Source organism: Nuphar pumila, chromosome 11 (assembly GCF_984573655.1).
Source record: "Nuphar pumila chromosome 11, dmNupPumi1.hap1.1, whole genome shotgun sequence".
In the NCBI taxonomy this organism is placed as follows: Eukaryota; Viridiplantae; Streptophyta; class Magnoliopsida; order Nymphaeales; family Nymphaeaceae; genus Nuphar; species Nuphar pumila.
Genome location: NC_143259.1, coordinates 104,636,921 through 104,662,950, shown reverse-complemented (window position 1 = coordinate 104,662,950; position 26,030 = coordinate 104,636,921). Strand labels below are relative to the sequence as shown.

Below are 26,030 nucleotides of genomic sequence, written 5' to 3'. Positions count from 1 at the left end.
TTTTCACCCAGGAAACCTGACCCTCCACCGTCTGACGGACGTCGTGGGTAGGTCGAGTTGCCCTTTGCCTCAGCGATTCAAGGGGTTGTCGGTCTCCCTTATGATTACTCGATAACTATTTTTTTTTTCTAAAGGCAAGTTGGGGTTAGGCAGACCCCTACTAGATTTTATTTCACAAGTATAAAAGTAAACAGTAAGAATTATATAACACTCGTGGGAGAACCAATATGGGAGGTGATCCTTTCAAGATTTGCGAATGCCCCCTTCGATAGTTTAGCTAAACAACGTGCAATGTAGTTTAGCCTTCTTTACAATAATTCTATCAATTCTATCAAATCTTTAGCATTGTCCTCACCGTTAATAAACTGGAGAGTTCTCGCCACAACTCTTCCAAATTTTATTTTTCTTCTTCTTCCTTTCTCCTCTTTTTTCTCCTTGTTCTTCATCTTCATCTTCCTCTTCTGGGAGTGGAAAAAAACAAAGAGAAAGAGAGAGCGAGAAAGGGGTAAGTAAGTAGGGCGAGATGGGTCATATCCGAAATGCCCGGAAAAACTTAACCTAGCCTTATTGGAGCTCTACGTTGGATTGCTCGGTCCAAACCTGAGAGCTAGTACAAGCTCGGCTCCTTTTAAGGCACGAGCCGAGCTCGGGCCGCAACCGGGTCAAGGTGATACGGTCCAAGCTGAGCCCTTAACCAAACCAATCGCACCCGATATAACACAAGAGAAGCACCACCAGACCAGACCAGCTTCACCGTAGGATGGGTGCATGCCGAAACCGTCTGGTTCACCCTTTATCGACGCTTTCCTCCCTTCTCTCTCACTCCTCTGCAGCGGATTCATCGCTTCATTGCGGGTATTCCCTCACCATTTTCATCTACCCTTCTCTTTGGAACACCCCATCATCTTCTTCTTTCGATATACGTGAGTCTTTTCTTCTTTGTTTGGACGTCAGGTCTTTATTGGTTCAATCTTCATCGATTCTTCAATCAAAATCATGGAAATGGTCGTTGGTGGTGATGCCCATGAGCTGTTATTCTTCGAATTGTGCTGTTTGGGTTGGATGGTCGACGATGGGAGGGAGGGAAAGTCGTGGACTTGTGGAGGAGGAACGGAGGATGAAGGTGCGCTAATGCAATGCTGTGAAATTCTCATTTGGGTAGTTCGAATTCGTTTTTTTCATTCGTTTTCTTTGTAGAAGGATATAGTTTTCTTACTTCAGTGGTTTGAATTCGTTGGTTTCCATTCATTTTCTTGGTGATTCTTCTTTTCTTTCGAGTTTCTAGCGTTCTTCCTGCTTTTTGGATCCGTTGTATTTTTATTGGGGCTTGAGTGATACCCATTGTACATTTTTTTGGCCTCAGCTGTCGCTGTATTTAGTGCCATTTTGGTGATACATACATTGGTTCCACAAGATGATTCATGCGGGTATGGGATCAGATTAGAACCCAAGAAGAATTTTCTCATGTGACCAATGTCAAACTGAATATCTGGTTTCAACGATACTCTTCAGTTGTCTCAAACTTTTTGCATTTGTGTTTGAATTTGATTAGCTGTATCTATTTTGAGAATGGCGTCCGCTTATGGGCATTTTCTTACACCTCACTAATGTCTACTTGTTGCTGCTTATAGAAGCATCATGTTCGTTCACTAAGTGTTTGACAAAACGGTAGTTCTAAATGATGTATCTTGTGATACTGTACCTGATGGTGCTTGAAAATGCATGATTGAGTGGACTTATGAAACCACATCTTGAATTATGCTTGAAGGTACACAAAAGCAAAGATTTTTTTTTAAGTGCCACAGAAACTTATTTATGTTGGGTACATATGCGGTGGAAATTCAGTTGAACTGACTGATATTAACAGAGGTGCGAGCTGAAGTTCTGATAAATGGCATGAGCATGATGCGGGTAGTGGTGGGGGCTGGGCTGGGTTGGCCGGGCTTGGGCCTATAAATTAGGCCTGACCTGGCCAAAAGCGGGCTTTTGGCCCGGCCTGGGCCACGGGCCGTCCCGTGGCCCGTGTATATGTATATATATAGTAGGTGGTAGCTGCCTAACAGTTTTTGAGCCTACCGCCAGCCTACCAGGCTTTGAAAGGATTTTTTCTAAAATTTGACCAGACAAATGTGATCTACATGCTTGATTTTAGAGGAATCGACTCTTGGATCGTCTGATTCCGACACACAGTTAGGTTTTAATAAGATTTAAAAATCATCTTTTTTTCATCAAAAAACACGATCCAAGTGTCATTTTCTAGCAAATCGACCATGCCGAACACATCTGAAGGGTCAGATTTGCAAAAAACAATCCAAAAACCTATTCACTGGTGGTAGGCTGGCGATAGGCTCAAAAAGTACTAGGCAACTACCACTTTTCTTAAATAAATGAGTTAATCTAACATTAAACTAGTTGTATTTAACATTAGATGGATTAAACCTTATTAAAATGACTAAAACCCCTTAAAGCAGTGTTGTAAGTATCGTACGATACATATCGTAACTTTGGAAAAAACCGATATGATATACACTCATATCGCGATACGAGTGTGTATCGTATCCGTATCGGGTGTATCATACGATACACCCTTATATCTACCCATATTGTACGATACACCTTCGGTGCACTTTAAAAAAATGAAAAGTTACTTTTTTACTTTTTGGGTTTTAAATACCTCTTGAGGGCTGACTTTCTCATTTGTGTAGAGGTCATTAAAGGGGAACCCACGCACCCTAGGAGCCGTGAGAGCGATTTGAGGGTTGATCCCTGTGCAAGGGAGATGGTTTTGCGATTTTCTCAAGAGTGCATTTCGTCGAGCAGGCGAATATTGTGGTTGTTGACATTTGTACTGCTAGGACTTAATCAGATCATCTTTGTAAGAATTACTCTGATAGGTGTGAGAAATGTGGAAGGACCAAAACCGTGAGACTCCATTGATGCCTGGTAGGTCTTTCTAACACTACAAATAGGCTTCATAGATTGTAGGATTTGGGAGAAGAAAGCAATAAATGGAATCATGCTCATGAACAAGCAGTTTGTTTCTTGGACCTTGATATCATCTCCATAATGTAGATCCAATATATGTGCTGCCTTTTAACTTTCCAATTAGGTTCACATATGTATGAGTCTATTGAATTATGCACTTTATGTTATAATATGTGAAGAACTATTGTAAGGTTGATCCTGAGGATCCATAGAATTTCATTGAAAAATTATATGATTTAGCTATTGGACGAAGTCCATAGAAAATATTTGAGAAAGAGAATGAAATATATTTTGAGGCGCCTATGACTGAAGTTGGTCTTATCAGCCTATGAAAAATCAGGAGAAGTGATGTGGAGATTAGGTAGAGAAAATAGACAGTTGAAAACTTGTTGATCTGATACAGTTGAAAACTCTTGTTGATCACCAGTTATTTATTGTTAATCTAAATTCCTGGTACATTTGTCATCATCATTTCTTAGAAGTTGACATGCCATGGTTGACAGGTTTTTTCTCTTAGTCTTGAGCACTGAAATATGATGGTGCCCAAGAAACTACAAAGAACAGAAAGAAGTGTAGGTTTGATAATGTCATAATGGGGAGATACCGTGGTTGGTAAAAGCTTCTACATATCCTTGAAAGCTCATTTATCTAAACACTGCTTCTGAAGACAGAACTGGGAACTTCCAAAGCTTTCTTCGCATGTTGTGAGAAGCATACTTCATCCAAAAGTAACATATTTACACAATTAAAGAACTGTGGTTCCTATAAGAAGGAAACTTTAGTTGACTTATTTTAATTGAACTTTTTAATTTCTCTTCCTGCTCTTTGTGTCAATGTAGTATCTTGCTATGAGGATCAATCTGGCTGCAGTTCTGCATGCCTCTAATATGTTGAGCCAACCTAGTCAAACTCTAGCTAAGTTTTCCTACTTTTTCATTGTCAATGATATTTCTTTTTTCTCTCAATACTCCCCAAAATATTAGTAGCAAGTGCGATCATTATTTTGAGTTTGTGGAGTCATTGGACATATTTTATGCTGCTTCCTTCTAACATGAATTTTATCTCCAACTTCTTAGTCATGATTATGTCGTGGACAGATTCATGCATTCTCTAACTCAGGTGTTCTCTGATTACCTTCATATTTTCACTTTAGATGTGTGAACATGCCACTGTCTGAAATCTTGCAAATTTTGGTCCTTCATTTTGCCCCTTTTCTTTATAATTTGAACATGTTTCAGTGGGACGGTTAGTGATGACAGTTAGCTGTTATCATAGTGACAAAAGTTTAAACCAAGGGTAAAATATTGGCAGCCAAAAACTTGCAAGAAATAGATTTTTTTTGAAAAATCTCGTGTTTTTTGGCAAAATATCAGCAATAATAAACAAATAAAATTTTTTAGAAAATAGATTTTTATCAAGATATACATAAAAAATATTTAGAAAATAAAAACACATGATTTTTTATGATAAATAGCCTTTAAAAACATAAATATTGCATTTAAAATGCGATATTTAAGTTTTTACGAAAAATTCACGATATTTTGAAAATATTGTGAGAAATTACTGTTTAAAACTTTTAGGTAATTTCTCATGATATTTTCATAAATACCGCGGTATTTGTCACATTGACTGTTATATAGATTTTCTATTCACTATGAGCTGTATAGAAATTTCTTATGTTGCAGAATATTTCTGATGGTGTGCAGAAGATCTCCAGTTACATGCCCAGTTATGGGTTTCACACAGATGTACAGGCATCTCTTCTGGTAGCTCACCACTGGATTCACACAAACCAGGTTCTTTCTGCAGCACTTGAAGAGCCAAATTCAGAAAATGCTCCAATCAGTAAAGTAGGGAAGGAGGGTAAGCTGGAAGTCAAGTTGAAGAGAAAGAAACCAAAGGGGAAAAGGGCAATGATAAAGTGGCTAAAGTTATTTCGGTGGCAAAAGAAAAAGGAGTATGAGAGGATGACACATGAAGAGAAGATTTTGTATAAATTGAAGAAGGTAAATATTTTATTGCTAGCAACCTTTTTCCAATATGAAAAGGCTCTAAGCTGCATATCTACAGGTTGAAGACATAAAATGGTCATCGATATTGAAAATGTTAATACTGTTTGTATCTTGTTATGATTCCATTTTGTCTTTGTTGTGTCTTATTATCCATCTATGGAAATTGTGAAATCAAATTCACTTGTTCGGCCTAGTGATTTAAACTTTATTATGTGTTAGAATAAAATGAACATAAAAAATAAATCATGTAATACTCACATGTGAAATAAAGTATGCAGAAATATAAAACAAAGTGCACATGCACTATTACAAGCCCAATATGGGATAATATACAAAGCACTAAGGTACTACACAAGCACGAAGTGCATACAAGACTTCAAAAAGTCAAGAAGATCAACACATCAACATAAAAATATGTATTTTATTGCTCATTAAATGCTTAAGAGAAGCATTGAGGAATAGGGACAAAGAGTTCCCTATATATAGCATATAAGAGAAGGGAGCTCCCAAAATAGAGCTGTGGGGAGCTCCCAACGGTCATATTTATGATTTAAAAGAAAAAAAGATAAGAAAGATAGATGAATGAAGAAGAAATGAAGTATGCGAAGCCCTGCAAGGATGTCTATTACGAAGATAAGCTCCCTACTTCTGATCCTATAGCATAAGATCAGAAATAGGAAGTTCTATAGCGAAGGAAAAAGGTGTGGCTGGTGCCAGTAGTAGTGTCGCAGCTGCCGACGCAGGCACAAAAAGAAGAGGATGAAGGAGTTCTTCGAGGGGAGGACCAGGAGCTAGAGCTAGAGGCTCTATTAAGAGCTTTTTCCCTCGTAGGACTGCTCCTGAGGCACAACCCGACATTCGTACTGTGATGACTCCTTAACATTCAGTCGAGCAGGTGGATGTCACGGTTGAGAGATGGTTCTATGATGCCTATATTCCTTTAAATACGACAAATTCTTTTCATTTTCAGGCCATGGCAGATGTCATGACCAGTATCACAACTGGATATAAAATGCCTTCATATCATGCTTTGAGAGAGAAAGTTTTAGATGCTTATATAAAAAAATGAAGGCATATTGTGATGAGATAAGGCAGTCATGGAGAGAAACTGAGTATAGCATCATGGCAGATGGGAGGACAAACAAAAAGTTAAGGACCTTGATAATTTTTCTTGTTTATTGCCTTAAAGGAACTATGTTTTTTAAATCAATTGATTTGTTTAATATGCCAAAGACAACAAATATATTGTTAAGGGTTTTTTACCAAGTTATGGAAGAGGTTCAACCTCAAAACATTGTATAGTTCATTACTAACAATGCAACAAATTATAGGGCAGCAAGTAAAGAATTGATAGAAAATTTTGAGTCATTCTTTTGGATGTCGTGTGTTGCCTATTGCATAAACCTCATGCTTAAAGACATCAACAACATGGATGAGGTACATTAGACAATTGAATGTTGTCAAGAAATTACTAAATTTATTTACAATCATGCCTGGGTTTTGAGCCTAATGAGAAAATACATTGGTGGTGATGAGTTGATTCCTAGTGCAATTACTATATTTTTACACATTTTTTATAGTATAAAGTCTAGTAAAGAATAGAGCTGCACTAAAAAAAATATTTTTATCATATGATTCTAATGCATATCTCATGCACAAAAAAAGAAAACCCCAAAAAATTATAGATATTTTATTCAAAAGTGAATTTTGGGATTCATGCGTGAAGTCGTTGTAATAACTATACCTTTGGTGAAGGTGCTTCAATTGGTTGACAGTGAAGACAAACCAACTGTGGGTTATCTCTATGAGGCCATAGATGAGGCAAAAGAGGTCATTAGAGATAATTTGAAAAAAAAAGGTGTACTTATATATGGAGCATCATTGATCATAGGTGAACTGGGCAACTTCATGCTGCAACATATTATTTAAATCTTGTATTTAGATAATCTTGTACATTTAAAATAAACAGGAAAGTCAATTAGGGACTTTTGGATTGCATCAAAAGGTTGAACCCTGATTATAGCATTCAAGATCAAATTCATAAGGAAATGAAAAACTTATGATAATGCATTGTATGATATTGAGAGACCTGCATCAGTGCAAAATTGTGTCACGATGTATCTAGGTAATTTATTTTGTATATTTTAATTTTAATTTTAAATTGTTATTTAGTTACGGTGTTTTATATGATTGTATATTTGTTATCGTCTTATGGATTTTTTTTTTCTTTTTTTTTTCAGACATGTGGTGAGCCAGGTTTGAAAGTGATATTTTAAATTTGAGAGCTTTTGTTATTCACATTCTTAGACAAACATATAGTACAAGTGGATGCGAGAGAAACTGGAGTGTCTTTAAGCAAATTCATACCAAAATAAAAAATAGATTGGAGCACAAAAAACTCAATGACCTTATCTACGTTTGCTACAACTTACGACTGAGGCAAAGGTATATATGTATTTGTGTGTGTATGTATGTATATAATATAGATAAACCTAGACTTGGTTAGGGTTAAAAGAGTTCAATTTCAGATAGAAGTGGTCTCTGGTATGGTTGACTGCACCTGACACTAAGGAAGTTGTGTCCAAGTGTTGCACCCGTACCAACACAGTTGTGACATGGGTGCTTTGTCCTTTTATAGCTCTACTCATTTTCATATTGTCTATTTTGTTAGTAAGGTATGTCTGTAAGCTTGTCCCTCGTTTACTCTATGTTTAGGCTCTAGTTCTAGCTTATATCAAGTAAGGTCAGAATATTGTTTGGCATAGTTATAAACTGACTTGTCTACTTGAGCCTCATGAGGGTTTCCCTTTTTATCTAGGCCTAATAGCAATTAGACCTTAGACCCCTTCCATAGTTCCCCCTTGACATCCTCCATCTTGGTGTGCACTGTAACTTAGCATATTTATCACAGATGTTAACCTTATAAAGGTAGGAAGTGACTTGACTAACTCAAACTAACTGGCTGCTTTCCCCTTGATGAAGATCTAGAGGTACTTCTCCCTTAACAAGCTTGAGCATGTGAGCTTAATGCTTGCTTGAATGTTTGTTGTGTCAAAACAAAGACACTTTCAGAAGGGAAAAGACTTCCTGAAATCATGAAGAACGTGACCACGAGGGGTCCAAAACCTAACCTTGTCCCCTTTGCATCATTATTGAAAAGTACAAGAAGCTAATGTAATGAAAAAGAATGTTAAGTTGTATATGTATATATATATATATGTATATATGTTTTATATTGTATATATATATATCTTATTTATAATGATGTAATAGGTAATACTATCTAAAGGTATTTTCATCATTTTACTCATGTAATAGGGACTGTTCATTAGGAACAGTTTTTCTCCTATTTTTATTATTTTTCCTTTTTTGTCTTTTCCCTTTTAGAGCATGGGCTCTATGGTCTTTTTTGACCATAGATTCATTGGAGCTCTCCAATGATCATAAATGCGATCCTTGGGAGTTTGATCTCTCTCTTTCTCTCTCTCTTATGTGTATAAATAAGGGTTTTGTCCCCTTTCATTCCTTAATGCTCTTCTAAAACATTCTAACTCATTTTGTGAGTATATTATGAATAAAATGTTATTTATTTTATTCTTGTTTTTGTGCTTTAATTCATGGTATTGCTCTTAGTGGCTGTTTGTATTGCGATGTTGGCACTTTGTATTGTCCCATGGTGGACTTGTGCATGTGCAGATTGTGTTTATGTTATTGTATTCCCTTTGAGACTCTTGTTTTTGTTTTTTCGCATATTTCATGACATGGTACCAGAGCGAGGGATTCTTGATATTGGTATCTTGTTCGGGTTCGTGCTTCGAAAGAAAATTTTGGATTGATATATATGGCTTGGACTTGAGGCTCTCGTATTTTGGTATGTATCTTTTGTTTAATTTTTAAAATGTATTTATAATATATCTATTTTTAAAATTTGTTTAAAATATTATGGTTATTTCTGGGTATGTAAAATGTGTTTTTTTTTTAAATAAGTTGGAATTAGAATTTTGCGAAATGTCTTTTAATAAAATATTATTTTTAATGGCTCTTGTGCTTTTTTTTTACATTAACTCATAAGTAGTCTATTCTTGAGCTCCTTATTGTAAGTTCTCCATGTTATTATTATTTTTAATACAAAAAATACATAATTTTATGATTTCGTGTACATGTTCATTCAATATTGGGTTTCTTGAACACCATAATGATTATTGGTGACTTGTCAAAGCATGTTCTTTGAATTTTATGTGGTGCTTTCATTGAGATATGCTCCTTAAGAATTTTTAAATTTTTGTATGTTTTATATCTTGAGTCATCATGATTTTAAGTTCATTAGTCATGCCATGGATGTTTTATGTGCTTTCATGAGATTGCTCTATTGGCATATCATTTTTATATTTGTGTATCGTGGATATATGTCTATGCATGTTTTATGTGCCATTTCAAAATTGTTTTTGGTATTTTGGGTTGAAAAATTAGACGTGTTCTCAAATTAAATTGAAATTAGAGTTTTCTCTTAAAATCTCTTTTTGTTTAAGTGCGCTATTGTTTTATTGGCTCTTGTGTAAGCATGATAATTCAAAATATATTTTAGGTATGTTAGTATCTTATGTAAAATCATGTTCCTATGCACATCTTATGTGTTTCTTCATAACTTTTGTATAGGATATGTTGTTTTAAAGATATTAGATTATTGCATATACACGAATTTTGATCTCTTTGTGAGTATCCATCATTAGTTTTACTTGAGTATACTCTTGATTTTCTATATGATTCCTTGAGAATCTTTATATGTGTTTTGGCCCTTTTTTTAATGTTATATGCCATTGTTGTCTCATAATGGTTCTTGGTTTTTTAATCTAGATTAAGCTATTTCTCTATGTAGCTTGCTTATATTGGCCATGCTCATTGTTATTGATGTGATCTAGATTGCCTTTGCTTATACAAGGTTCATGAAACTTGTGACTTGTCATCTTGTTTTGCATATGATTGCATCATATTCCATCTACCTTTATTGGTTTTGATTTAAAACTTTGTTTTTCAAATCAGGTTCTTATATATGAACTCACTTATTTGAAAATTGATTTTTGTTATCTCATATTACCTTAAGACATTTGTTTTGTCCATCGCAAAATCTTATATGATGGATCATTTCTTTTTGGCCTTGTTGTTATTGGTTCAAGGTTAGCCATTGAAGTGAGTTATGTCTGCACGTCATGTTATTCTATCAGTCTAGATTCTCAAGGGTTATGAGTGATGTTATGAGTGATGTGTTGTTACTTGTCTTTAGTCTGATTGATAGTTGATTGACCTTTGGATCCATGTTGCTTTTGTTGAATTAGAATTGTTTGTTGGTGTGAGTTGTGTGCACCTCGGTTTTTTGTCAGTATAGATTGTCAGCTTATAGTTGTTAAAACATATGTAATAATACCATAATACCCGATAGGGGTATTATGGTCATTTCACAAAGTACCCCATAGGGGTACTTATTTTGTTTCTCTTATTTCACTATTTTTTCTTTTTCTTTTTATTTTTAAATTTGTATTTTTTGGATACCGAAAAGGGGCCCCACAATGGAGTCGTTGGGGGCTCCCAACGACTCTATTGGGAGCCCCTTTGGTCTCCTTTTCTTATAAATAGGGGGAACCCCCCATGTATGTTGTATTGCTCTTGAGAGCTCCTCTTCAATAATAGTGATATTATTTTTCATGTGTGTAGCCTTTTTATAAGGCCCTTTGTATATCCCTTAGTGGATTTTCTCTCTTGTGCTTGTTGCACTTGTCCGTGTGGGACATAGTGAATGCTTTAGCATTCTTGGTTTCTTCCGCTTATTTCATTACATGGTATCAGAGCCATAAGATCTACTAAAGGTAAAATCTTGTCTCTCTCTACTTCCTTTCTTTCTCACATCTTCATTGTGTAGCAATGGAAGTCAAGATCGATCTATCATTCAAACTCAATGGAAAAAATTACATGATGTGGGCATCCGCAATGGAGAATAATCTCAAAGGCAAGAAGCTTTGGGGTTATGTAATGGGAACCGTTCCGGAACCCCAACTTAAGCTCACAAAGATGGAAGGAGATCAAGAGAAAGCACTTGAAGGCGATGCTCGTCTCAAGGCCATTGAAGATTATAATCATCAAATGGAAGATTGGGAGAGCAACCATGCAAAAATCCTAGCATGGTTTATGAATAATGTCGAACTTAAGGTATGTGCAAATATTGCAAAATTCCGCCGGGCAAATGAAGCTTGGTTTTTTATGAAGGGTATGTTTACCCAAAAGGATCTTGCAAGAGCTTATTTCTTGCAAGAAAAAGTAAGAATCACAAAACAAGGTGACATGAGCATACAAGATTACTATAGTGCTCTAAATCCTTTGTGGGATGAATTGGCTCTTTTAGAGCCTAAATGGGTATCTATGGAGGATGTGGTTCTAAGACAAAAACAAATGGAACAAGATAGATTGTTTCAATTTTTATTTGGGCTTCGTCCCGAATTTGAACAAGTGAGATCCTCACTTCTCCATAGATCCACGTTTCCTCTCTTAGAAGAAGCTATTGCCGAGATTACTCAAGAAGAGACTAGGCATAGCATGGGTAAAAGCATAGAGGAAGTTCTTGCCGTATCTAAACCCGGCAATCATGTTAAAACATACAAACCACCTCATTTTGGTAAGCAAGGGAGTGGTGGAAGAAAAATGATTATATGTCACCATTGTTATGAGCCGGGACATATTAAACCCGTTTGCCCAAAGCTAAATGGAGCATTCAAGCCAAAGGTGGCTTCCGTTGAAGAATCCACCACCAAAGAAGATGACGGCAAGAACGGGGATCTCAAAGATACTCTTGGACAAATCTCCTTGGCTCTTCAACAAATTTTAAAGGTCACTTCTTCCACCTCCGGTGCCGCCATTGCCTCATCATCACCTCCCGGTACGTACTCTTGGATTTTAGATTCCAGAGCTTCTTTTCACATGACCCCTCATGAAAATGCATTAACCAATGTGCACACCAATTCAAAAATGTCTTGTGTCTCTACGGCCGATGGAACTTTTCTCAAAATAAATGGTGTTGGAACTCTTGATTCTAAAAATGTTCAAAATTTCCTTGTTCCAAAAGTTAGAATAGTTCCAAAATTAAATCTTAACCTCTTTTCTGTTTCTCAAATAGCCGACCATGGATGTGAAATATCTTTCTCATCCCAAGGGTGCTTTGTGCAGGATCTCCGGTCCGGGAAGCGGATTGGGCAAGGCCATAGGAAGGGAGACCTTTATTTTATGGATAATTTAATGCTTCCAAATACCTCATTTTGTACTTATGTTCAAGACAAAAATATTGAAACTTGGCATAAAAGGCTTGGACATCCAAGTTACTCTAAAATGTATCTTTTTCCTTTTGGACACAAGTTTTGTAAAGAAAAAGATATCAATTGCAAAGATTGCATTTTTGGCAAAATGAAGTCTACTCCTTTTCCTATTAGATCCTTTGTGACAACAAGACCTTTTGAATTGGTGCATTCCGATGTTTGGGGGCCATCTCCGGTTCTATCTAAAGGTGGTTATTTATATTATGTTACTTTTATTGATGATTATACTAGATATGTATGGATTTATTTTCTTAACTTTAAATCGGAAGTTTTTAACTTCTTTAAAGAATTCCATGCAAAAATTCAAAATCAATTTCAAAGTCAAATATCCATTCTTAGATCCGATTCGGGTGGAGAGTACTTATCAAATGATTTTCAATCATATCTAAAACAACATGGCATTTGTCATCAAAAATCTTGCCCAAGAACTCCTCAACAAAACGGTCTAGCGGAAAGAAAACATAGGCATATTTTGGAAACCACTAGATCCTTACTCATTTCTAAAAATATTCCTAAAAATTTTTGGGCCGAAGCCGTGTTAACCTCCACCTATTTAATCAATAGGATGCCATCTTCAAAATTGAATAATATCTCTCCTTATGAAAAACTTTTTAATATGACACCCGACTACAATCGTCTTCGGATTTTTGGGTGTAAATGCTTTGTTCTTTTACATAAAAGAGATAAATTGTCACCTAAAGCAATAGAATGTGTATTTTTAGGATATGGTGAAAATAAAAAAGGCTATAGATGCTTTGATCATAAAAACAATAAGTTATTTGTCTCCAAAGATGTAACCTTTTTAGAAGATGAAAATGGATTTGACATATCGGAAAAATCAAATGAAATTGATTATATGTTTATCAATGATCTTTTAGAAGATTCAAATGATGACTCTTTGAGTCATCCGGAGATTTTAGAAAATACTCATGATTCTCATGATAATGATGTATCACCAACTAATGGTGACAATCTCCAAGTATACACTCGGCGTGAGGAAGCCCAACCTATTAGTGCTTTAGAAAAATTCTTGCGGCTTAATGAACCCCTAGAAGAAACCTCCCTTAGGCGTTCTTCTAGAGAATCAATTCCACCTAATAGGTTTGTCTCATATGAAACTCTTTCACCTAAATATAGAGCTTGTCTAATAGCCTTGCATTCTTACTATGAACCCTCCCATTATAATCAAGCAAAAAGTATACCTCATTGGGTTGAAGCAATGAAAGTTGAACTAGATGCTTTAAATAAAGCTAAAACTTGGGAAATAGTTCACCTTCCTCCAAATAAGAAAGCTATAGGATGTCGATGGGTCTACAAAGTCAAAACAAAAAGTGATGGTTCCCTAGAGCGTTATAAAGCTAGATTAGTTGCTAAGGGATACTCACAAGAATATGGCATCGATTATGAGGAGACTTTTGCTCCCGTGGCTCGCATGACAAGCGTTAGAACTTTAATTGCGGTAGCATCATCTAAGAAATGGCCTATATTCCAATTAGATGTTAAAAATGCCTTTCTTAATGGTCAGTTGAATGAAGAAGTATATATGGACCCTCCACCGGGAATCAGTGTTAACCAAGGTCAAACCCTTCGGTTATTAAAAGCCTTATATGGTCTTAAACAAGTCCCTAAGGCTTGGTATGATAGATTTAGTGCTATCATGTTACAATTGGGATTTCGCTCATGTTATACTGACACTGCTCTTTTTGTTAAACATGCAGGTAATAGTATCATCATCCTTCTGCTTTATGTTGATGATATGATCATCACTGGCAATGATGAAAGCGGTATTCTTAAAGTTAAAAATATGTTAAAACATAATTTTGATATGTCTGATCTGGGTTTTCTCAGGTACTTTCTTGGTATAGAAGTTGCATACTCTCCTCGAGGGTATATATTGTCACAGATGAAGCTTGCTGCCGACATATGTTCCAAATCTGGGATTTCAGATGATAAAAAGGTGGAGACTCCCGAGGTTATCAATGCTAAACTACGACTGGAGGATGGAGTTCTGCTGGATGATCTTACGCCCTACATGCAACTCATAGGCTCTCTCACCTATCTGACTATCACCAGGCCCGATATTGCTCATGTTGTGCACTCTGCAAGCCAATTTCAGCATGCTCCTACATCTGTGCATATGAGTGCTGTGCTCCGGATCATTCGATATATTAAAAATACTTTGACTAAAGGGCTATTCCTATCCTCAATCTCTTCCTTAGATTTACTAGCTTATACTGATGCTGACTGGAGAGGAAACCCAAATGATCGAATCTCAACTACTGGCTTTTGTGTGTTCCTAGGAGATTCGCTAATTGCTTGGAGGTGCAAGAAACAGCAGAAAGTCTCATTGTCTTCTACTGAAGCAGAATACAGGGCTATGACAACTACTACAATGGAGCTGGTGTGGCTTCGAAGTCTTCTTCAAGATATGGGAGTCGAAATTACCGGGGCTTCGAAGCTTTGTTGCGACAACAAAAGTGCCATCTACATTGCCAACAACCACACTTTCCATGAGAGGACGAAACATATTGAAATGGACTGTCATTATGTACGTGATGAATATCTTCGTGGGACAGTAACACTGCCATATGTCACTTCAGAATATCAACTTGCCGATTTCTTCACCAAAGCCCTGCCTGCTCCTCGCTTCTTGTTCCTCCTTGGCAAACTTTCGGTCATTCCCCCGTAAAGTTTGAGGGGGGGTGTTAAAACATATGTAATAATACCATAATACCCGATAGGGGTATTATGGTCATTTCACAAAGTACCCCATAGGGGTACTTATTTTGTTTCTCTTATTTCACTATTTTTTATTTTTATTTTTATTTTTAAATTTGTATTTTTTGGATACCGAAAAGGGGCCCCACAATGGAGTCGTTGGGGGCTCCCAACGACTCTATTGGGAGCCCCTTTGGTCTCCTTTTCTTATAAATAGGGGGAACCCCCCATGTATGTTGTATTGCTCTTGAGAGCTCCTCTTCAATAATAGTGATATTATTTTTCATGTATGTAGCCTTTTTATAAGGCCCTTTGTATATCCCTTAGTGGATTTTCTCTCTTGTGCTTGTTGCACTTGTCCGTGTGGGACATAGTGAATGCTTTAGCATTCTTGGTTTCTTCCGCTTATTTCATTACAATAGTTTGGCTCTAACTGACAGTTATTTGATCTTTGGTTCTGAGTGTGTTGTATCACTCATTTGTTTATTTGCTCATTGTTATTATAAATGCTTATCATTATGTTTATCTATGATCGCTATCTATTTTGAAACCATGGTGTTTTGAAAGATTGTTAAAATTGATACCCTTATTCTTCTTGATGACATTAGTTTGTTTTCATTACAAGCTCTCTTATTTAAGTGTCATTTTATGTAGACAAGAGATGTTATTTTTTATAGTAAGTTATGTGCACCCCTTGGTTATTCACACTTTTTTAATGTTTTTATTATGCTCTTGTTCTAATAGCTGATACACTTGACTATTGAGGTTTGCCTCTTGTTTAAGTGTTATTTTATATAGACAAGAGATGTTATTTTTTGTGATGAGTTATGTGCACCCATTGGTTATTCATACTTTTTGTGTGTTTGTATTATGCTCTTGTTCTAGTAGCTGATACACTTGAATATTGAGATTTGTCTCTTATTTAAGTATCATTTTATGTAGACAAGAGATGTTCACACTTTTTGTGTATTTGTTCATCCCATAAGTGGCATTATGATTGTACTCTTGTTCTAGTAGCTGATACATTTGAATTTTAAGGTTTGGAGGTCTAGTTAGGTAATTGTTTGTGGTGGTCAAACTATTGTTGAGATTTGCAAATATCATTCATTGTGTTATGTGAGATTTTTTAAAATCTTTTCATAAAATTTCTAAACTTTTTCTAATCATTTTTGCTTGTATGAGAAATGGTTATTAAAATTCTTTTAATGCATGTTTTGCATATGTGTTGATATTTGCAAAATATCATTTCTTGATATATGTAGGATTTTAAATTTCTTCATATTTGTTGGAAGTTGTTATCTCTTAAAAGGTTTTCTTAAAATTGGTCCATAAGTGACTTTTTGATTGAATCTAAACTATTGCATAGTTCATTCATATATGTATTAGTTGTGTGGTTAATATTGCTTCTAAAATGTAATAGTTGATTGATCCATGTTTTTCATACTTGTCTTTTAATATTTTTTTAAATCCTAATGGGTTGTGATTTGTGAGATTGCTTTCTTTCATTATTATATGCATTAAATATGTTTTAATTGCATGTTGGATATATATATTTCATATTGATTATCTTGTTCATATTATTGTATGCATAAATTTAATTCACTTTTCTTTTGTTGAGGGTTCTTTTTGAAATGTTATACTTTATATGCATATTGTTGATGATTTGTTTTATTTGAAGTGTTTTTCTAAAACTTTGGGATATTATTAATGCATAATTGTTTATTTTTTCTTGATGATTTTTATCTCCTTTAGAGATCAAATTCTCTTATGATCAATATTTATGTTTTCTTGAAAAATATGATGATTTTTGGTTTATGATTGTCTAAAATAAAAATGATCTTTGAGGTATGTTCCTCTTACCTAGTGTATCTTGCTTGAATTGTTACTAATGTTTCTAAAAATCTTATAATTTATTTGCTACTTTGTTTGAAAATTCTATTTTGTGTGTTATTAGTTTTGAAACTATAAAACTATTTGGTTATGATATCTTCTTTTGTTTAGTTGGAACCTTTATTTTGTTCTCTTTGCAGGTTCTTAAAAATGTGATGGAGTGAGAAAATGAAGATGGAGATAACCGAAGAAGGCGTTTGGGGTCGATCACCAATGAAGACATTCAAAGACTTGTATTTTGCAAAAATCTCTGATGCGTCTTCCAATGAAAACATTTGAATACTTGGATCCTTCCCATTGATTCTTGTTATATTTTTAAACTTTCGGTATATTACACCGTAAGTTTAAGGGTAAGTGTTAAGTTGTATATATATATATATATTGTGTTTTTATACTATGTTAAATTCTGAGATTTCAGAAAAATTGGCTGTTGTAGAATCGATAAATCCTCGATTTTAGGTGGCTTCACTTGAATCTGGGTTTGGTTAAGGTCTCATTGACAAGACCTAAACTAGCCAATTAAGATGTAAAACTTTTTATTTTTGACCTTTAAAATCAAGCAAAATTTGGGTTAAATTCAGGCAAAATTCAGAGGCAAAATTTAGGTTATATACCATTAGATGCGCCTCGAAATTCTAAAAACATTGATATTTTATTTTTTTGAATTTGGGCTACAGTTGGCCCGAAAATTGCATTTTTTCAAAAAAAAAACCCGCTTCTATGTGACCGGTTCTGGATTGGATCGAATTGGATCCGATCTGTTTGACCCAAGTTAATTTGGATCTGGACTCAATCTAAGACCCATATTAATTAGGATCTAGTCCAGACTGAGATCCATATGGGTATTGGATATGGATCTGGGTCTTAGATCTAAATCCAAAATCCAATTCCAACAAATTTAAAGTTTTGAATTCAATATAAAGGTTTAATTGAGTGAATTTTCAAGTTAAAAAGACTCTCAGAGGGGTGAGATACCCTCTAGAACTTTCTGAAAATTTATTATTTAATTGATAATAATTAATTAATTAAATATTAAAAATTAATTTATTCTGAAAATTCTTTTGGATAAGGCAGCTACCTCTTATGTAGGGATTCTACAAAAGCCCAAATGAGGTTAAAGTAAAATAGTAAAATAAAATAAAATACCAAATGGATAAAAAGTAATTAAAAAGGAAATAAGTGGTTAGAGTTAGAGTTCTACACTGGTAGAACTCTATCTCTAAGCCAAATGGGTGAGAAACTCGAGAAGGACGTCACCCTCTCTTTAGAACAAAAAAAAAATTAATAAAGTGTCTAACTCGCTCCTCTCTCTAGATTTCGTTTTCTAGAGAGAGAGAGAAGGAAGAAGGAAAAAGAAAGAAAAAAAGAAGGGAAAGGAAAGAAGAATGAAGAAGGAAGAGGGCTTCCTTCTATTTCGATCATCCTATGTTATTTTACGGTCTTTTTCCATCTTCGATCGAAGGTACGGATTCCTCTCTTGATTTGAATGGGGGAGAAATAGCCTAAATTAGGTTTATGTAATGTTTTTGGTAAAAAAAAAAAGACTAAAAGAGTAATGAAAGGGGGAAATTTGTTTTTTATTCGAATATATATATATATATATATATATATATATATATATATATATCTTGAAATACATGATTTCGAGTATATATATGTATATGTATATAAAGATTTATCTCTTTCCTAAAGTGTGATTCTCATTATGTATGCTGTTTCCGTTTATCATATATTGTTTCTAATTAAGAATGCATATTCAGATTTGAATCTGTTTATCATATATTGATTTTAATTAGGGATCATAATCAGATTTAATACATATGCTGTTTTTGTTTATCATGTATCAATTTTAGTTAAGGATGCATATTCGGATATCATTTTCATGCTCATATATCTGTTTTTTTTTATTTCATAGCATTAGCTTGCTTTATATATATATATATATATATATATATATATATATATATATATATATATATATATATATATATATATATATGGGAATCGGCCCCCATATGTTGCAGCCATGGTTTGGGATCGTAGCTGACCCAAACCAGGCTTGCCGCAGGCCCATCATATATATACACGTGGGACTGACTTCATCAAGGTCTGGTTTTGGACCAGATCTGATCCAAAACCAGACCTATTCCTAAGCCCTGCATGTTTTTTTTTTATATAGTTGCTGGTATAAGTATGCATGCAAAATCTGATTTATTTTACGCTTTTAATAACGCTAAAAATCAGTTGGCTGCAATTGATTTTTGGTCATAGTGGGCAGTAATATAAGGCTAATTTCCAGCATTGTTTATGTCTGTAAACTGTCATGAAATAACGTTTATTTATGTGCAGAAATATTACTGCTTATGTTTTGTAAAGTGTCATTAAAAGTCTCTCTCTCTCTCTCTCTCTATATATATATATATATATATATATATATATGCAGAAATCTATGACTGTTATAAAAATAATTTCTGAAACTAACTATGTTGCAAACTATCATTAAAAGTTTATATATGTGCGCAGAAATTTATGGTTGTTTCTTAAACTAACTATGTTGCAAACTGTCATTAAAAGTTTATATATGTGTGCAGAAATTAATTGACTATTATTAATCTCTTTTTAAGTCTAGCCGATTGCAATTAATTGGCAATTATTAGTCTCTTTTTAAGCCCAGCTGTCTGTCAATAGTTGGGGTACATTGTCGTTATGTACTTCGCTAGTTTGACTCGCTGTTTTGTTTACAAAACAAAGATACCTTGATGCTATGCAAACCAAGACCAGTTAATGGTATTAATATGCATGCTAAAGATCGGTTTGTTTATGCTGTTTTGAAACTGCCGACAACTCTTTATAACGCAGCTTGTCTTTGACTGCATACTTAACTTTTACAATGGCTGCTTTGAGGCTGTCATAGTTGCTTTTATGTCATAACTGTATTTGATGTTAGCTTGGTCAAAAATGTTGTTAAGGTTGTTTATGACCTGCTGTTTATTACCGAGCTCATAATTGACCTCTGTGAGGGTCATGAGCAAGCTGCTCATGCTCGGTTTTGTCTATGATATGACTGCCATGAAGTTGTTTGATGCTGATATATGGGCTGGCATCGAAACAACCTTGAAATTTTAAGTTTTATCTATGCTAACGTTATGTCACACAATTTTTATTTTTTTGTATGCTATCATGATTAGGCTGAATATTTATTTGTTCTTGTGGCTGTTATTTGGCCTGTTATAATGCTGCTAAATGTGGTGTATTTATGAGTTTTGTGGGCTGTTGTGAGGCAGACCAGTGCTGCACAAAAAATTGTGCAGTATTGTCTGTTGTCCAACACTATTTGGTTGTATGTTTATGCATGAGAAACATGCTGCCAATAGTATGCTAATGCTGTCCTGTTTATGGGGCAGCTTAGCTTTGGCTCGGTAATTATATTTTGTTACCTGAGCATGCCCAAATTGGTAAAGATGTTTATTGGTTATGTATGCTCATCAAAATGAATACCATGTTGGCATAGATGTGCATATCATGAACACGTGAATTTTGAAATTAGTTTAATGTTGCATCAACATGATCTTGTGCCTGTTTCGATGATATGTATGAGATGAATCATGAAAGCAAAGTGTATGTTGCAAGCATGTGTTCATATGCATATGTAAATGATTTTATATGTACATTCGTATTGTGTGTGAATGAATGTGCATTTGTGGACATGTTTGGATAATTGTGTGGTTACATGTTCATTGAAGATTTTTGCATAAGATGCATCGGTGGTCAGATATGAACCACTATAGGCCATGTGGGCTAAGAGCATGTGTTGCTCCAAGGTTTGTTTTATGCATTGCAAAATCTATTCTGAAATTATTGGCTTTCTGAATTAATTTGCACTGTTAAATATTGCAATGGACCAAGGTCTCATGGTGTGTTTTGCATGTTGAATTGCAAAATGATTCTTTTGGTAAAGAATTTGATTATTGTTAAAAAGATAAAAGAGATAAACAGTGTAATTAATGATTTTTTTCTTAGATGTCCCTTTTACAGTATGAAAATCCTTGATGGCGGTTTTGGAAAACAATGAGGATACTAAAACTCCTTGTGCGATTGTGCCCCTAAAATCGATATGGTGGTTCGTCTCTCGGCCACGGTTTTAGGGAGTTTTCTGCCACTTTGTATGGGAGTGGTGTTGTAGATACAACTGTTGTTATTGGTATAACAAGAAAGTGACACCAGTGGATGTTGATTTCTTTGGGTGTCCCGACATTAGCTGTTGATTTATAATGTTCCGATGGATGATGTTGATTCCTGATATCAGTCGAGGAACAAGTGTGGAACCCACTAGTAAAATACAATTTGTGTGTTAAGCTACAACTGAGAACTTATCTTGAACTTCGAGAATTTGTGGTACAATTTTGAGTATCCACGAGTTTTAATGAAAAGTGAAACTAAACTTGTGTGCATTTAATAAGGATATGCATGCAAAAGAGAACTCTAATAATAACTTAATGAATTGTTCATGCATGTGCATTGGAATCATGCATATTTACTATTCTGCATTATTTCATGCATTCTTACCTGTTCTGTTTTATGTGAGATATTGTTGTTGTTAAATGTATGAATGGTTAATTGAATTAGGAGATTGTTGTAGTTATGTTCCTCTGAAAAACTTGCATGAATTTGATTTATGCTTTTTTCTGTATATTTGGTTTTCTAGATAAATTCGTACAAAGAATTGTTGATTCTTATCCAGTACTATTTATGGTTTTTTCATAGGATCTGATGCTCAGTGATGATGACGTCTGCCATATGGAGCCTACGAGACTGCCTGACCACTTCTGATATTTTTGGGATAGTGTGGCTTTATGATTTTTAAACATTAATTTAATTTTGTTCTTAAACTTTAATTATTGAATAATAAAGTTAGTTAGTTGATTGTTGATTCAATGTAAGATTTCTTGTGGTTTGGAATGTATTAAGTGTGTGAGGCCCCGGATCCTTAAGTTTTGGTTTCCGCAAATGTAGAAAAAAAATTCACTTTTAAACGACGATGAGTTGGGGTCATTACAATATATATATATATATATATATATATATAGAGAGAGAGAGAGAGAGAGAGGGAAATGGGTAGGTGCGAAATTGATATGTGCTAAATGGGTTTTTCTTCCCTTGTCAGTGTTTTTTTCGCAGTTTTGACCCCATAAATGTGTTGGGCATGGTTGATTTACGAGGAATCCACACCTGGATCATGTGTTTTCGATGAAAAAAATGATATCTGGGGCCTCGAAAATTTACTAAGATTTTGGACCGCTGATTTTTTGAACCTTATAAAAACCCACCTATATGTCGGAATTGAACACTTCAAGAGCTGATCCATATAAAATCAAGTACATAGATCACATCTGTACAGTGATAATTTAAAAATAAAACAAAAAACCCTAAAAACTCATTTAGCACGTATCATTTTACTCATGTAATAAGGACTGTTCATTAGGAATAGTTTTTTTTCCTTTTTTTGTCTTTTCCCTTAGAGCATGGGCTTTATGGTCTTTTTGACCATAGAGTCGTTGAGGCTCCCAAACGGTCATAAATATGATTGTTGGGAGCTCCCAACGACTCTATTGAGAGCAAGGTTGTATCATATCATTACCCATATCGGTCGGGCCCAAAGTAAGACCGTATTGTTATAAAAATATCTTCAAAGATGTGCACTACAAGCACAAGCTCCACGAAGGGATATGTGTACAAAGACACACCAAGAACACTTGAATAAAAAGTACACAAAGGTACAAAGAGAACACTTGAAATGCAAAAGATTGAATCTATTGAGCAAGGGTGAGCACAAAGGCTCCCAAAAGAATGAATACAATTAGAGGGGACACACCCCTATTTATAATACAAGAGGAGACCAAAAGGAGGGGCTCCTACTAGACGTTGGAGCCCCTCCAACGGTTAGAAATCTAACCATTGGAGGGGGGTCCAACGTCTTCCCCTCCTTTGACTTTTAGTCAAAAAGGTAAAAAAGAAAATAAGGAAAAAGGAAGAAAGAAAAGAAAAGAAAGGAAAGAAAAGAGAAAAAGAAAAAGGGAAAAGGAGAAAGAAAATGAAGAAAAGTTACATTCACATTCACAAGTGTGAATATGCATAAAATAAGAAATGACAGAAATGCCCCTGAGGCAAATATATATATATATATATATATATGTATATATTCTTCTATATATATGTATACATGATATAATTTAACACCCCCCCTCAAACTTAGGGCGTGATGACCGAAAGTTTGCCAAGAAGAAAATGAAATCTAGGGGAACACAGCGCCTTTGTGAAAAAGTCTGCCAACTGGTATTCTGAAGTCACATAAGGAAGGTCTATGATTTTCTGCAAATAGGTTTCTTTGACATAGTGACAGTCCATCTCAATGTGCTTGGTACGCTCATGAAAAGTGTGATTTTTAGCAATATAGATTGCACTTTTATTTTCACAACACAGTCTTGTAGGTCCTTAGATTAGTACTCACATATCCTTCAACAATTGATGAATCCACACAATCTCCATAGTCGTGGAGGTCATGACTCGATATTCTGCTTCTGTTGATGAAAGAGACACCTTCTGTTGTTTCTTGCATCTCCATGAGATCAGTGATTCACCTAGAAAAATACAAAAACCAGTGGTGGAGTGACGGTTATTTGAGTCACCTCCCCAGTCAAAGTTAGTATATGCAATCAATTCTAAATTTGAAGATGAGGAAAGAAATACTCCCTTACTTATTGTGCCCTTTATGTATCTGACAATACGAAGTACAACACTCATATGAACTGAAGTGGGGGCATGCTGAAATTGACTCACGACATGAGATATGTCTGGCCGTGTGATACTAAGATACATAAGTGATCTCATAAGCTGTCGATAGGGAGTAGGATTTTCCAAAGAAATTCCATCATCACCCTTATTTTTTAGCCCACAACTTCAGGAGTCTCGCAAATTTTTTCATCTGTAATGTCAGACCTGTCAAGAATCTCGCAAGCCAGTTTAGTTTGAGACAAAAAATAGCCCCTATGAGAGTAAACAACCTCAATACCCAAAAAGTATGTCAGATACCCTAAGTCTAACATTTCAAACCTTTCTTTTAGAGTGGATTTGATATTTCTGATTCCCTTAATATCACTGTCTGTTATTAGCATATCATCAACATATAACAACAAAATTACAATTCTTGCATCAGACTTTTTAACAAAGAGAGCAATGTTAGTATAACAAGAATTAAATCCAATTTCAACCATTACTTCATTAAATCGATCGTACCAAGCCTTTGGAGCTTGCTTTAAACCATACAAGACTTTTTTAAGACGAAGAACTTTACCCTTTGGTATATCCATGCCAGGGGGGGCTCCATGTAGACTTCTTCGTTTAGGTCCTCATTTAGAAAGGCATTTTTAACATCCATTTGATATATGTTCCATTTTTTAATTGATGCAGTAGTGATCAAACATCTTATAGTGACCATTCGTACCACAGGAGCAAAGGTTTCTTCGTAATCAATACCATATTCTTGGCTATAACCTTTAGCTATCAGTCGGACCTTATATCTTTCAAGAGTTCCATCACTCTTGGTCTTAACCTTAAAGACCCATCTACGTCCTATTGTCTTTTTTCCTTCAGGAAGATTTTGAAATTCCTAAGTCTTGGCTCTGTTAAGGGCATAAAGTTCATTATCCATTGCATCTCTCCATTCTAATCTTTCTTTAGCTTCTTCGAAGTTTCTGGGTTCTTCATACGAGTGAATGACACTAAGGCAAGCCCTATGTTTTAGGGAAAAAGATTCATAGGATATAAATCTGGAAGGGTTTCTCCTAGGTCTTTCAGTTCTTCGTAAGTTGTTATCTTGAGAGGGCTCACTAAAATCACTATATCTTTCTATCACACTTCTAAACGTATTTTTATCTCTATGTGAGTATGTAATTGGTTCATTTACTGCTTCTTGTTGAACAGACAAGGGAGCTTCATTATCAATATTCTCATTATTTGTCTCATCATCACTAAAGAAATCTTCATTCCTATTTAGTAATTCAAATAAAAAGGAGTAATCAGCATTATCGGGGAGGGTTGAGTCCTTCTTAAAACCACTTTCATTTTCCAAAAAAGTGACATTCCTTGAGACGTACAGTTTATCATTTTGAAGGTCATAACACCTAAAACATTTTTTGTGTTTCTGAATAACCAAGAAAAGCATAGGGAATGGCTTTAGGAGATAACTTATCATTTTTATCAGTGAGAACAAAACATTTGCAACCAAAGATTCGTAATTTGTTATAATCGGGTTCTTTTTTATATAAAACTTCAAAATGAGATATTTGGCTTAAATTTTTTGAAGCAAGACGATTTATAAGATAGACAGAAGCCAGGGCAGCTTCGGCCCAAAATCTTTTTGGAATCTTTTGAGAAATAAGTAGTCCTTGTAGTTTCAATAATATGTCTATGTTTTCGTTCGGCTAAGCCGTTTTGTTGAGGAGTTTTGGGGCATGAATTTTGATGAATGATCCAATTACTCTCTATATAGTCTTTAAATTCATTTGAGAGGAATTCACCCCCTGAATCTGTTCTAAAGATTTGTAACTTTCTATTGAATTGGGTTTCTATCATTACATGAAAAATCTTAAAAGTGAAAAAGACTTCATGCTTATGTTTTAGAAAGTATATCCAATTATACCTTGAATAGTCATCAACATAAATAACATAATATGAAAAACCTCCCTTAGATACTACAAGTGAGGGTCCTCATTCATCCAAATGCACAATTTTAAAAGGCCTAGTTGAAAACATAGATCTTGAGCCAAAAGGTAAGCTTCTCATTTTTCCCAGAATACAATTATTACAACTGAAATTTTCTTTACATAATGTTTTAGCAAAATAAATATAAGAAAGCTTGTCAATATTTGGATGCCCAAGGTGTTTATGCCAAACATTTATATCTTTATGTTGGGCAATGTTACAAAAAGAAGTTTTTGGAACTTGAAGAGATTCCATAAAATAGAGGTCACCCTTCCTAGAGCCTTCCCCAATCAACTTCCCGGACTGA

At 34.8% G+C, this 26,030-nt stretch overlaps 1 protein-coding gene across 2 annotated transcripts in view; it reads left to right on the top strand.

Moving 5' to 3' along the window:
• Nucleotides 1-742: 742 nt before the first annotated feature.
• The window catches only part of LOH1 (RNA-binding CRS1 / YhbY (CRM) domain protein), a 35,158-nt gene continuing 9,870 nt past the window's right edge, over nucleotides 743-26,030 (top strand). Inside the window, exons 1-3 of one of the 2 annotated variants that reach the window (XM_089981207.1) lie at nucleotides 743-855; nucleotides 955-1,158; nucleotides 4,692-4,991. In XM_089981207.1, the coding sequence (XP_089837333.1) occupies nucleotides 769-855; nucleotides 955-1,158; nucleotides 4,692-4,991 (591 nt within the window). In that variant the 5' untranslated portion in view covers nucleotides 743-768. The remainder of the gene's footprint in view (nucleotides 856-954; nucleotides 1,159-4,691; nucleotides 4,992-26,030) is intronic. The other variant, XM_089981208.1, reaches the window with a different exon arrangement.